Genomic DNA, 15,069 nt, shown 5'->3' with positions numbered 1-15,069 from the left:
ATTATGTAACACTCTTTTGATACATAATGAATAAAATGTGTTTTTCTTGATACAACACGTCACTAAATTATCGAGTGTACATACTATCGTGGATGGCTTTTATCGCTCACCCGATGATATATGCTAATAACAGAAACGACACCGACTATCACAAGCGCTAGGTCGAGCCCATTTAGATTTGTGGGCACACATTCTGTCATTTCCTACCCTATACCTTAAATGGCAGTAATTCGGAGCCATCAGATTATGCAATTTAACAGGGGAATGCCTACAGTAACTGGCGCACCTTGTGGTAAGTTTAAATAAACAATATTACGAGCTTAATTACTCACAAAATGGCGTATATAGCCAAAATGGCGACTCTGTATTGTTTATTTTCTTTTTGAGTCTCTCATATTATAATACTGTGTCTGCCGAGGTTGACTAATGGGCGAAATCATGCGCATAAACTTCTTGGAGATGATATTCACGAGTGCAGGTTAGACACTCATATGTGTACTATATTCGTGGCAGTTATAGAGATATCGAGACCACGTCATTACTATGTTCGAACTACAAACCCAAATATTATTGTATCATGCATTTGGTTAGCCATCATAAACTCGCGAGTAAACATTACGTCATACGTGACTAGGGCCACAGAACTAGGAACGAGAGTGTGTAGCGGTGTCATATGAACAGATTTTATATGGTGAAATCATGCGTATGCATTTGTTCATGCACGGTGAAATGCTCCGCTCCTCTTAGTTCCAGCCTGACAATTCTACGAGATCCGGTTGTAGTCCTGCAAAGTGCCTTGCCATGACCAATGAACATTCCAGTACTGAGATGTTACCCTGATGTTATCGTTGTGTGACGTCATGTTGGGTATGTCCGTGGCGAGATGAGCACATATCGCGAAATGATATTACTTATTGTGCCTTAACGCTACTGAGGATTACAAGCAACATAATAATATGTGGCAACTAGGCCAATACACTCAACACTGATGCGATCAACAAGACACATATAATTTATCCGTCGGAAAACATGTTATCGTCGCATATACAATCTCGAATTAGTCGCTACTAAAACACTCGTTAAGCAACATGGTGACGTCACCGAACCGAGACTCTTGTGAGCGTATTGTGTTTGTGTCTCGACAATACCAAATTGCGGGCGTTGTCCCGCCAGGAGTAGTTGACACGTTGATGAAACATATTGTAACGAGCAATATAAAATGTTCTATAGCCCTGCGGCAAGACTGTTACGACGGGCTATAGTGACTAGAGGCTACGCGTGCGGATGGTACTTGTGTGTGGCAGCATGAGCAGATTTGACCGGCGATTGTACAGGTGATGAATGCGAAATAGAGTAGAGAAACATTAAAGGAATGAATAGGTATCAGATTGAGATTTAAGCAATGTTGACGAATGCTAGAAATAACTGGCACCTTGTGTAGTTAAATATAGGATACACATTACTTATAGCACAAACGACGTAATATAGTTTTGTCGCAATATACACTGCGGTTACGCTGAAGAAATGTCGTAATTGAAATCCGCAGTCCAAAAAATCAGTATGTTTAGCAGTTTCAAACCGCTGCCAGCGATAGCGGCAGTGGTGATACAGATTTATAGTTGGCACCGGACAATTTTCGCACGCTGCTCGGCCATAACGCAATGCTATCATAGTCGATTTCGTAACATGGACCCGTGATAAGAACTTTTTTGTCAAGGGCTGTCCACGTGGCGTCCCGTGATTAGTACGTGTGTTTTACTCTTATTTCCATGTTTAGGTCCGTGGCCGTGGTTAACAGCCGCTGACCCCCGGCTCCGTTTCATCTGGCGTCGCAAAAACATACGGGCCGCACAAGTTTTTACGGTCATCGCTTGACTCCTGGATGACATTTACGGCACGTAAATGATACGTTGATACATATCAGCAACCGATTTCAAGTCTTGTTTGTAATGTAACCAGCAGTGATATTGGACAAACTAATACGCGTTTGGCTATAAGGTAATGTACTTATTAACTAGACAAGGTGCCAGTTACTCTAGCATTCGTCAACATTGCATAATCAATGGCCATATTATTCCTTTAACTAGACAAGGTGCCAGTTACTCTAGCATTCGTCAACATTGCATAATCAATGGACCTATTATTCCTTTAAGACTTTGGTAGTAAATTACTAAATACATTTCGTGTTTATTTACCATTATTTTTTTTATTGAGACGTTCCAAGAGCGTGACCCGCGACTCTGTAGTCCGTGGAACAATAATTTGAATAAAAGACGAATGTGCTACACCCGTAGAGCTAGGTCAGAGTAAACTCGGAATGGCCTAGGGGTAGAGTCGTGTGCAATGTAGGAGGGATTTAAATGGTGGAGTAGAATAGTGTTACTGATGTTGTTGTTGTTGCTGGTGTTGTTGTTTTGCAGATTTTGTAATTGCTGGGTTTGTTGTTGATGTTGTTGGTGGTGGTGGTGGTGGTCGTGTCATTGTTTGTGGTCAACACTGTCAACCTTTAATTAAAAAATTGATCTATTGATAAATTTTTAAACTGACATGATAAACAGTGAAAATTGTTTCCTTCAGTTCATGAAGCACGTTTACATTGTTGAATTTCTTTCGGGCCAACTTTGCCAATTTCCCCCGGCTAGGAGCGTGGGATTCAGCAATACACATTCTTTGTTTGCTGGAGGTCGACAAGACTGAAGTGGCATAAGTAAATAGGCAGGTTGTGTTCATGACAGAGAACCTAAACTGTCTAGATACCAATTTATTATTCTCTGCATTCCCCCTATATCCATCAATTGAACTAACCAAAGTGTTTTATTCAAGCATTTTGTACTAAAAATATTGTGATCAGATAGACTCAACACAAATGCTGCCTTGTTCAAACCTTACCTTTCAATGATTACATCTGAGAGCATGCCACACTTTGGTGCTGAGTAATATTGACTCAGCGACACCAGAGTGACTCGACTTCTCTGTGTATATATCTGTGTTGTTATGCAGCCTGGCATGCAATATAGTACCGTAAATAAGCCAAAACTTCTCATTTTTCCAAAATACAACAAAATTCATTACTATGAGGTTTGTTTCATAGTTGCACAAAATATAATCACAGATTAGTGAGCGTGTACTAACTTAATTAACCCCGGTGATGCTGTTGCTCAACTGTCTGCACACGCTCAAGTAAATTTTGAAAGAATGGACATGGCCATTTGTTTACATTTTGCAAACTAACACACAAGGCTTAGCATGTTAATTGTGGCATTTTAGAACATTTTTAAGTCGCAGTCAAGAAATGGTAGTGTGTGTATACTAATATTTATGGGAGCTTTTTATTGTGGAATGTTACATTAATTGGCTTATCTCCAAGAAACGGTCGTAGGTCGAAAGATTGTTTCAAACTTGCTATACAAAAAATTAATGTTGGCTCAAATTTCCAAACATGCCATAGCTAGTACCACATGTAATTTCTTTTAAACCTCTAGCTTGCTCGCAGTAACTGTACTACATATTGACATTGCTTTCTTGGAATGTGGTCCTTAGTGACTAAATATAGAATTAAGGCGGGTCTGCGAATCTAGCCGGATATAGTCGTGCTATAAAATTGCATGTTCAGGCCGTGGGCGTTATTAGGAAATGCAGACTCATACTTGGTCTACTCGGTGCAGTGAGTGAGTGATTAGCCTATTGCATTATGTCTATGCTGAAAGACCTACTTTATATAAAAATGGAACGCTTACGCGGGTAAGGTATAATTTTACTATCTCATTTTATTGAATAGCTTTATTTCTGCAGTCATACAAAGGTATACTATTGGTGCTGTGGGTGTGTGCAGCAGTTAACTTATAGTAGTGTGGAAGCATATGGTATGTGTAAATGGTGCTACTGGTTTCATAATGTACCGGTAATTGAACATTTTTCTATGCCATTTCACATGAATGATTACATCTACACAAATATTATATGTCATTTATTCTGTGCTATACATACTTCAGGGATAGAGTTAAGAAGTTTTATCCAAGGCAAGCCACGCCTTTGAAATATTATGGCACCAAGAGAAGTTAGAGAGGCACAGAGGCAAAAATTTCTCATAATTTTTATTTACAGGTTTTATATGGTACTACAATAAACAGTCAAAAGCAACAGGTCAATGATTATGCATAGAATAATATAACAGACAGTTCGAAGTGAGCCTTTTCTTTGAGTACAGTGGTTCTTGCTTTATCGGGAACCATGTAAATATCCCGATTAAATGGTGGTTTCATTTAAGCAGTGAACAAATTTCTGGTCACACGTGATTACTTACTTGTACCTCATGTAATCGGCTGTACACAATGCATTCTACAATACTGTCATTCAAAAGGCTACGTTTCATTGTGTTTTGCAGGGTCTTCACCAAAGAGAATATGGCCTATACTGTAGATATACTCAAAGAGCTGGTGGTAACACTTTTTTTCGTGTCATACTACTTCATTGAGTTCTGGTTCTACACAATATTTCCGGGGTGGAAATACAAAAAAGACATTCGAGGTGAGACCGTATTAGTAACCGGTGCAGGATCTGGAGTTGGAAGACTGCTTGCAATTCAGTTTGCGAGGCATGGTGCCAAAGTCGTCTGCACAGATATCAATGAAAAAGGAAATAATGAGACAGTAGCTGAACTTGTGACAGTTGCCTCCAATCCTGACAAGGTGCTGTATGTGTGACAGTAAATGACACACAATTACCCTATTTTGTAGGTTATAGGTTGTAGCTTATTTCGCAAAATTTTTAAATGGGTATAATTTAATGGTCCATTAGAATATATTGTAAGCTGTAAAATACTATAATCTTCTAGTAGATAAGTTACCTTTACTTTACTAATATGGTCTTACAGAAGAAGTTATGATTGTTTTATAGATTTATTGTCACTGCATTGTGTTATAGTTGACCATAAAATGAAAACAGTTCTCTTGTAAGAAAAAAACTCACAAATCTGTCATTGCCACCTGCTTTACTATAAAAAGGCTTGGTAGATAAATGATATGTTACGCTCCTCTGTGGAGCAATTATAATATTGTATAGTGATTTAGTTGGCTACGTAACTGATTGGTCAATCAAACAACAATACCCCCGTGAACTAAACGATACCGGATGAAACGTTGCAGCCCCATTTTAGAGGAAGAACCGAGTGTAAATTTTATATACCAATCTGGCGAATGTTCAGTAGCTAAGACTTGCCTGAAAATATGCTTGTATCATTTAGGTACATGGCTACACATGTGATGTCTCAAGCAGGAAAGAGGTTTACAACCTTGCAGAGAAGATCAGACAGGATGTAGGTTCAGTAAGCATCCTGGTGAATAATGCAGGTGTGGCTGGGAGCTGTAAATACGTCACGGAATGCCAAGATGATGTCATGGAGAAGATCATGAAAGTAAATGCACTCGCACACTTTTGGGTAAGTATTCTGTAAATAGCACAATCAGCATACTTGACTCAATGTACTGTGGTTAAAACGATTTTTTTTTAACTTTTAACTTAACTATGATATACATCAGGAGTAGATAATAGGGAAGGAGTGTGACTTCAATAAACAAGGGAAATTCGTCATTTACTAGCCTTAGAATACCTACGATTTACTACGCGTAACTCAACAAACTTGAGCTCAAATCGTACACAGTACATTCGCCTAGCATCGTGTGAAATCGTTTCCTCATATACCCCCGCGATCTGGAGATACAGACTAAAACGTACGACATGATTATCCATTCTGTTGCCATCAATCAGAATGTATTGTCCGCCTGACTTGAAACAAAAGGCAGCTACTAACGCTCGGCGATGCGGTGTGGCTCGCTGGGAGATTGGACATCGACGCAACACTCGGCGAGATAACCTTTGACCCGGCATACAGCTACATACCGGCATATCGGCATACAGCTAGTGTGCCCCCCACGCACGCACGCCCACCGCAATCAGCAGCAGCTCCAGCTCCAATCTCCCAGCGAGCCACACAGCATCGCCGAGCGTTAGTAGCTGCCTTTTGTTTCAAGTCGGGCGGACAATACATTCGGATTGATGGCAACAGAATGGATAATCGTGTCGTACGTTTTAGTCTGTATCTCCAGATCGCGGGTGTATATGAGGAAACGATTTCGCACGATGCTAGGCGAATGTACTGTGTACGATTTGAGCTCAAGTTGGTTGAGCTACGCGTAGTAAATCGTAGGTATTCTAAGGCTAGTAAATGACGAATTTCCCTTGTTTATTGAAGTCGCACTCCTTCCCTATTATCTACTCCTGATATACATATATAAACATATTCATGAAGAAAGATATAAGAAAGAAAAAAGCAGTATAGCATTTACCATAGACAATTAAACTCGTAAAAATATTCTTTACCTACATGTTAGCCAAGTGAGATAAACGTATCCATTTGGGTGTCTGGGTGGGTAAGATATGTAAACGAATTAATATATAATGTGTAGTTGCTTTCAGACTGTCAAAGCATTTCTACCAGGCATGCTGAGGCGCAACCATGGACATCTGGTGACTGTGGCTAGCTCAGCTGGCCTGACTGGTGGCCCGAAAGTTGCAGACTATTGTGCTAGCAAGTTTGCAGCCATTGGCTTTCATCAGTCAGTGGCTCTGGAAATTAGAGCAATGGAATCCGATGTGGTTACGACTCTTCTGTGCCCTGGCCACATAAGAACCTCCATGTTTGAAGGCTTCAAGATGAGGTATGTGTACATATATATATATATACTATTAATAACTTGATATGTGATAATAGGATTTTCTGTTTTCAGTAGATACTACAGTTTTAATAGCTAGGTACAATTGCTCCTACAGTTTTGAAGTTTATTAGTGAATGTCAATTTGGACTGCCATTGGAGCATTTATTTTTACTGTAATAGCCAATGTTATACACCTAATTAAAGTATAGTAAATGAGCTAGTCAGTTTCACTTTCTTACTAAATTTTTAAGGAAATACTGTTTAGGTTTTCGTTGGTACCATCGCTGGAACCAGAACAGGCTGTTGACCTCATGATGAATGCCATACTCAAGAATCAGGAGATGCTAAACATTCCAAAGGTGCTCAACCTCATCATTCCGTTCATGACATGGTAAGTAATATTGAACCTGATTGATCAAATATTAGAAGTCCAGTTAGTATATCCAGAAGAGTAGTCCAGATCCAGTAGAAGTAGAGTTAGCATATCCAGCTGAGAGAGTACAGCTATACTAGGAAAGACAAGAACTTATTATGAATGGTCGATGAAATTGAATATGTTATTGCCAGCCGCATAATATCATTGTTTAGTATTTCAGTATTTATTAGCCCAACATATATAACATAATTGCTGTTCACGTATAAAATGTAGTTGAAACGCGAATGATGATAATTCCATGTAGCATATATTGTAAAAAAAAAGAGCTTAACAACTTCATAATCAGTATGATTAAGAAGGGTCACCGTGGCACACTAAAATGCCTTATCACATATTTTTCAATCTATATAAAAAAAAGGTGGCAGTGGCTGTGGCGGTGGTGGTTGGTAGTCGTGATGCTGGTTGGTGATCGTGGTGGTCGTGGATGGGGGGAGGGGTCGTGATGGTGGTGTTGGGGCGGTGGTGGTATGTTTGGTGGAGGTATCGGTGGTGGCAGCAGTGGTTGGGGTGGTGGTAATGGTGTTGGTGGTCGTGATGGCGGTAGTGATCGTGGTGGTGGGGGTGGCTAGTGGAGGTAGTGGTGGTAGTGGGGATTCCAGTGGTTGGTAGGGGTAGGTGGTCCTGATGGGTAGTGGTTTGGTCTAAACATTTATGAGGTTCGCCTCCTGATGCTGTAGAATTTTGAAGATGTGAGGATTCAATAATTTGTAGTTGCATTTTCATTGTGACAGTACGCTCATTTATATACCCTCCTTCCACCCCCACCTGAGATATGATCACTGATATCGCATATTCATTAGCTACACATCGGTTTAGGAGTGAACTGAGGCTATCTTTAGCGAGGCAACAGGCATTGGCAAAAACAGTATATATAGCTTATACGCTGCTACCTTAACTTTTTACGAAGCTGTGCAGACTGCTGCTGATTAAAGTATTGGAGCCTGAATGTATAGCAGGTAGCAATTGCACCTGGACTCATGTTTACCCTGAGTATAATACTATTAGGATCAAAATAGCTTTTGTATATATATACAGAGTAGAAGTCCAAAAATCCAGATGCCAGAAATCCAGACCACCTGAAAATTTGGACTTTTCGAAAACTCTCAAACTTACATTTAGCAGGCTTTTGTGTGCGTAAAAAATTTATGTTTAGGCCTACATTTTTGTCGTAATGACTTTATTTTTCTCTCTGCTCGTTTTGATAAATGCTGGATTTGCTATTAAATAAACGATCGAAATTTACCTGTTCATCTCTTCTTTATTCCTCCTTAAATTTAAATTATAAAGGTACTGCCCGAAAATCCGGAGTGACCCAGTCCTCGAGCAGTCCAGATTTTCGGACTGTATAATTGATTTGAAAAGTAATTTGATTTTTTGCATTGCTTACCCTTGCAGGTTTTTGCCAGCAAAGGCAAGCCTGCAGCTATCGAAGTTTCTTGGTGTCTTTGAATGTTTTGATGATGTCAAACCTGAAGTCTGGTCCAAGGGAGATTAACTGCCATAATTCACAGGAAGACAGATACGTGTGCGTGCACGTTTCACAAATGGTTTCATTTGTATTAGTATACTACATGTAATACAACCTATTGGGTAGTTGGGTTCCTGGTAATTTTCACGTACAGCCTGATGTAGGAAGATAGACACAAGATTGATAGAAAATGGATTGAATTATGTGAATAGTTAGTGAGCCCAAGAGCTTTTGCAGTGGTATGGTTCATGACAGACCTGGTATGGTTCATTGTCACATAACAATCAGTAATGAAGATCACATAGGGTACAAATGGTTTTGGGAATAAACGTGTTAATTATACATTTTGGATACGACTGCACATTTTTTTTGGGGACTAGAATTGCTGTTTTCAATAATTTCCACATAATCTAACCTAATTATTTGCGCGTTTGTGTAATGTGTATTTATACTAAACGTTTTCTACTATTTTCCTATTAACAGTTATGTCTATGACCTCCCAGTATTTATTATTTAAATGGAAAACTGTCCAGGCTGACGTGTAGTGGGTTTGTTACAATACTTCGTCACATACCTTGCCAAGCTACACACCAAAACGGGATAGTGACTGTTAAACCATGACAGCCATCACCCATTCTTTAAAGGGATCGTTTACTCTAGGTTCTAGGGTTATTTTCAGTTAATTTAGGTTAAAATTACGCTACATAAAAAGTTTCATGGTTCAATCACCATTAGAAATATTATTAACAAATGTTTTAAAACTAACGACTACAGTTTGATTACAACGACGGTGGCGCCACTCAAAGCGCACGATCTGTTAGGTATCTGGTTCCAAATACGTGTTGGTATAGCCGATTTGTTATACAGTAAGTACAGTTGTATGCAGTAAAATCCTAGAGTCTACTACCATTTAACTTCTCTTATGTCACACATTACTTGTACCGGTATATATATATATATGTGAAAAGTGAAAATTTCTGTACCATTAACTGCACGCAATCCATCGGCAGAAGTTCCAGCTGAGATAGTACTGCTGTGCTAGTAATAACAACAGAAGAGAGTAAGGACAGTAACTTGTTACGCATTTGAATGTCATGAAATTCAATATGATATTGCCAGCAGCATAGCATTTACTTATTCATTATTTATTAGCCCAGCATATACAACCTAGTTATCTGGCTCACGTACAAAATAAGGTAATTCCATTTAGCGTATTCATGAAAAAGAACGTAATAATGTTATAATCAATATGATTATGATAAACTGATATTATTAATTACATCATCCTAACAGTAATTCCCTTTGAGGTTAAAGAATAGCAACCACTGCTTAATAAATTCAATGTTTTAAATTTAAATATGAAAACAGACCAAGAACATGTGATTCAAATATATTACTTGTATAGATGTATTTATATTAATTGTTGAATAAATTATTTTAAACCAAACTTGGTTACAATAATTTTAAACCTACACCTGTCATAAACAATAGCCAACAATATACGAAATAGACCGCAAAAAGATAATGACGTTAAAGTGTTGACAAATGGTTTATATTATATGAAACCATTTAGCTCGTAGTCACCCTTAGACACGCTTTTCCAAGGCCTTGGCCAAACAGGTGAACTAATTTAAAATTGTCTATAGTATAAAAGTATAGTTGTAAATACGTATGTGCACAGTTTTAGCCAAGTACCACAAGTTTATAACTTCATCTGCCTATGCACGAATCTTTCATAATGCATCACACATGCTTTTGGATAAAATGCTTACTGCTGCAAAAATAATCTGACATAAGAACGTTTTTTTCATAATTTTCATGCAAGGAATGATACTGAATAAATGCAGAACTTTTATTCTACACACTGGATTGCAGCATTACCTAATTGCATGTGGCAAGTTTGTCAAATATACAGGTACATGTGGAAACAAATTCTGTATTTGATAGTGACATGTGAGATGCTTCATTATTTGAATTGGACACATATTCTAGCATTAGCAGGTGCATCAACTAGTACGATGAAAATACGCAACGCATGTACAATAATATCAGAACCAATTGGAGGAGGAAATGTGCCATTATAAATTCATTAAAACGAACCAATTTGACTCGCCATACTGCATCAAATTTAAATAATATTGGCAAGTCAAATAGCTTATCATAAATCATAAAAAGACCTTACCAAGATTTTTTATTGCTGATTGCTGATTGCCGATTTTGAGTCCTATAGGATCCATTTGTATAAGAGCAACTCATGATTTCAGAACAGTATGTTTCTCAGATTCAATTGGGTAATTAAAAACCCCCCTTTAAATAAACAACTTGACAACTCGTTTACATTTAACATATACTGATGAGTGATGACTGATTAGCTGTATATTTCAACCACAGGATTTTAAATAATTTTTACCAGTAATCTATAAAAATTAGAAACCCATGTTTTGTTTGCTGGGGGAGAGACGAGGGCAGGAAAATGTATGTTCTACACAAGTACCAGTGAAATTAGTGATATAGTGTAAACAAAGCTTGGTTACATTAAATTTGAATTGATTATATTTGTTTTCCCAAGTATGCAAATTATGATCTTTTGAACTGGTAGCTGAACAACCTAATACCCTGCAGAATGGCAGTCTCCTTCCATTGCTCCCCCTTTAATAACTGACCTAGTAACTGGTTATAAATAAAACAAATGTAAATAAAAACACAGTACATTTTCCCAGCTTATTAGTGGTTTAACGGATTTGTGGTAAATTGGAAAACTGGCCACACAGAAATTGAGCTACCCCTATAAACATAAACATCAGATGATAAGTTCAAATGATAATTGTAGTACGTGAGGATGCAGATGTAGAATAGTGTCACCATTGGGCAAACCTTGGATAAAACCCACTCCTCTCCTTCATTACCTTGGCGGTATCACGTCGGTTGATATGTGTATAAATACGCATTACATTTCATAGTCCACTGGGCACATCAGTCATGACCGCATTACCAATAAGGAAATACAACTAACTTCATAACTTAGCCTGACAGTGAAATTTTTCGACAATTGCTGCAGAATCAGATGGCACGTTTTCCGTCAAAATTCTTTGCTCTAGACAGGACTAATGCAAAGTAGTTCCGATTATGACAACCTGCGTCATACAGTCAAGGTTAGATGTAGGTACACAACCAACTGATAGGTGTCGAGTTATACTTCACAATGTTAAGTTGTAGATGTGGGCGAGCTAACACTGCAGTGCATTTCCTAAGGCTCCTACTACTCTTGAGATCGTCTATTGTCACGGCCTCTGCGCTCACTGTGGTCAGTGCTCTCGCTTCTCTCTGAGCGACCACCAACATGGTAATCCTGTTAATGTAGAAAGCAACAATCAATCTGTTAAGTTTAAAACCTATGCAAGGGAAAATTTATGATAAATTCAAAGCGTAATTCGCTCCCAAGACAATATCCACACATGTACATTATCAACAATGCAAGCATGAAGAAATACAATAGATTTATAAAGCTGTCAGTAACCACGAGCAAACAGCATGTGGTTTACAACACTATATAATAGATGTGAAAAAGCCTACCCTCTTCTTTACTTCATCCTCCTGCCGCTGCTCGTAGTGAATAAAGTCATCAAAAATCGACGTCGTATGACGATAGCTGCACATTATCTTAAGCACCTGCTTGCCCTTATCAGCGGGCACTTCCTGTGTGTCACGTGAGTTCGTCACCGGTTTGTTCTCATTATTTTCGAGTCTGATGTGCCGGAGTGCTGAATTTGGCACGTCCTTCACGTAGATCCACCTCACCTGGAACTGTCCTTTCCACTTGTCCTGCGCCCAGACGCTGCTCTTCGTGTCATGATCGATCGGAGTCAACATCTCGGCTAGACCACAGAAGTGCCCACTACCATTCACACTGAAGAAAAGATACACCGAGCCCTTCGAGTCACGCTCCTTGAAAGCCGTGTCGAGGCGCTTGTTCCCATGTTCAGTGCTGCACCATATACTATACTTGATGGAGCGGTGAATGTCGTCTTCCGAGTAACTTTTTATAACAAAGAATCTAGAATTCTTCGGATTCGCGTTGAAGTTTTTCGGATTGTAATCATTAATCGAGAGCAATTTATCGATAACTGGATCGACTCGTCTGTGCTCAACCACAGGTGGGGAATGTGGAGGCAATTGGTCAGGTGCATCCCGTCCTTGCTGCTGTTGTTGCTGACGGGGGTGGCTGCTGTTATTGGGAGATTGTAAAACGATCGGTGTCACAGAATTGTTAGAGGAAGCATGCACTCCTCGTTCGCGAGGGGAAGTCCAAACCTGGCGAGGCTGAGTACCGCCCACTGGCCGATTCATCATCGAGCTCTTGCTGTCCCATGTACCAATGTCCATATTCCGATTAGGGAAAATGGGTGCCGGCAGCATGGTCTTCGACTTGACCCTCGGCTGAGGTTTAGCTGGTTGGCTGGCAATGTTTGCCCAAGTCATCTTCTTGGGTTGGGATAGCTGGCTGTGGGCTATGCTTGGTGAGCTGGCACTACCGCATCCGGTTACAGATTTCACTGGTTCTGGGTCGGGTGACGAGGGGTTTTCCTTGTCTGAACCCTCTTTCAGACCAAGTCCACCCATGCCTTGCTCAATCTGCTTAACACCCGAGCCGTTTCTATTTGTACCATTAGCCATGCCATAGTCATTGCGCATGTTGTTGTAATAGTCATCATAATATCCATGTGTGGCTCTTCCAGGGCGGGGGGTACCCCAAGTATTGTAGTCACCACCCGCAAAGAACGTGTTAAATCCTGGCTGGTTGTACCCAAAATTGGATTGACCAAACATTCCTTCAGTAACATACTGTGCTTGTTGATCATTGGGATATGAGCCCAGAAATGTCATTGGGTCTGCACCGTTTGACCAAGTAATATCACCTATGCCACCCTGACCTTGGTTCATGTACGAGAATGGCACATTTGGATAATAGGTTGGCATGTATAGATCACCTGTCATGTTGCTGTACTGTTGCTGAAAATGGAAAGCACAAAAATTACAACTTACGTTATTTAGCAATTATTGCACAATACGATCTGTATATGAAACTATACGTTTATTTGTGCTGCCACCCATGCTAAAACACACCTGATGTTGATTTTGCCAAGATTCAAACTCATGATTGGTAGGCCTTTTCCCAGGAACTAAAAATACATGGAAAAAACTGGTCAGTACATAATAGAGACAACAGAACAGATCCCCTGCATTTCCACGCAAGTATGTGCAAGGTTAGAAAAAACACGAGTTTCATTCGTTTTATGGCCATGCAGGTTTAAACAAAAGAAAAATACATGGAAACTTACAATTAATTTACAGGATTCAATATTGAATATGATTACTGGATATTATATATAGGTAGGTATAGTATATAACTTACTCTGGTTTGTACTCTGTGTTTTCATTCTCTGTTGTTGCTATAAATAAAAAGTGCAAAGAACATTAATTAACAAAAGCCGCAGAGCGTCTGGGCTCATCTGAGGTCCGTTGCTACGGTTATGAATGTAACATTTAAGTCGTGTGTAGTGACACCTTTGTTAGGCGCAGATATGCAGATATGCAGTTGCATACATGTAGCGACGCAGCGCTCGAGCACGTTGCCGAGTGAGCGGAGAGCGGGCGACGGCTGGGAGCAGGGCCACAGGTGGTACAGGTGTCGAACGACTGACTAGAGTGAATGATCACTTAGAGAGCGGAGAGCAGGTTACGTGACACGCGACATTATGAGATGCGGCCCTCGCAAGACGGGGGTCGGCAGAATGGGAACCTGGAAAACCCAAGAGGTGACAGGATAATGCCCGGATGGCGGGCACAGGAATCGCCGGAGTATATAAGGCGAGCGGCACTCAGACACGGGGAACTCAACTCTCTCTCTCCCCGTGTTCTTCCCTGTCACGCTACAGTTGTATACGCTACCTGTTGTACTTGTAACATGGCTAATAATACAGTCGCTTGTGGTACGTTACTTCGCTAGTTCTTGTTTTCTTTATGTCTTAGCGCATCCTGTACCCTGTTCACTTACCCGCTGCCTACCTCACCTAAGTAACCAAACTACGAGGTTACATACACATCATTTCAGCAACCTTCTGCATTCTGCATACCTCCCAAATCCCATTGGTTGATACAAATCGCGTGCCTAAAACTCCTGTTTTATGGTGCATTGTGACCCTAACCCTAACCCTATTAAAAAAAAAATATATAAATTGTTGTAAACATTATTTGTTGTTATGAAATTGTTGTAAATAAATCATGTAAATATTTGCGTTAATTGAAAAAAAATAGTTAAATGGATAAATATAGAAAAATACAGAAAACAGGTAAATAATAAAAAATCTGAAGGGATTCGATCCAAGGACCTTTGAGCCGTAATCCTGTGCTGTAGCCGTTGGACTATTAAGGCTTATGGGCTTTCTAGAATA

The 15,069-nt window shown here is 39.6% G+C and overlaps 2 protein-coding genes across 3 annotated transcripts in view; one reads left to right on the top strand and one right to left on the bottom strand.

The window, feature by feature from the left end:
• Positions 1–8,959, top strand: part of LOC106819207 (epidermal retinol dehydrogenase 2-like) — a 9,316-nt gene extending 357 nt beyond the window's left edge. The window contains exons 2-6 of the mRNA XM_014823856.1: positions 4,385–4,688; positions 5,243–5,437; positions 6,475–6,716; positions 6,979–7,104; positions 8,545–8,959. Coding sequence (XP_014679342.1) covers positions 4,404–4,688; positions 5,243–5,437; positions 6,475–6,716; positions 6,979–7,104; positions 8,545–8,644 — 948 coding nt within the window. The 5' untranslated portion in view covers positions 4,385–4,403 and the 3' untranslated portion in view covers positions 8,645–8,959. The remainder of the gene's footprint in view (positions 1–4,384; positions 4,689–5,242; positions 5,438–6,474; positions 6,717–6,978; positions 7,105–8,544) is intronic.
• Positions 8,960–9,741: 782 nt separating this feature from the next.
• The window catches only part of LOC106819140 (YTH domain-containing family protein 2-like), an 11,434-nt gene continuing 6,106 nt past the window's right edge, over positions 9,742–15,069 (bottom strand). For both annotated transcript variants that reach the window (XM_014823798.1, XM_014823805.1), the window contains exons 2-5: positions 14,031–14,067; positions 13,742–13,797; positions 12,191–13,627; positions 9,742–11,966 (exon numbers count right to left, since the gene is read on the bottom strand). In XM_014823798.1, coding sequence (XP_014679284.1) covers positions 11,877–11,966; positions 12,191–13,627; positions 13,742–13,797; positions 14,031–14,067 — 1,620 coding nt within the window. In that variant the 3' untranslated portion in view covers positions 9,742–11,876. The remainder of the gene's footprint in view (positions 11,967–12,190; positions 13,628–13,741; positions 13,798–14,030; positions 14,068–15,069) is intronic.

The sequence above is a fragment of the Priapulus caudatus genome, unplaced genomic scaffold (genome assembly GCF_000485595.1).
Source record: "Priapulus caudatus unplaced genomic scaffold, Priapulus_caudatus-5.0.1 Scaffold38, whole genome shotgun sequence".
NCBI lineage: Eukaryota > Metazoa > Priapulida > Priapulimorpha > Priapulimorphida > Priapulidae > Priapulus > Priapulus caudatus.
This window is presented reverse-complemented; position numbering and strand designations above follow the sequence as displayed.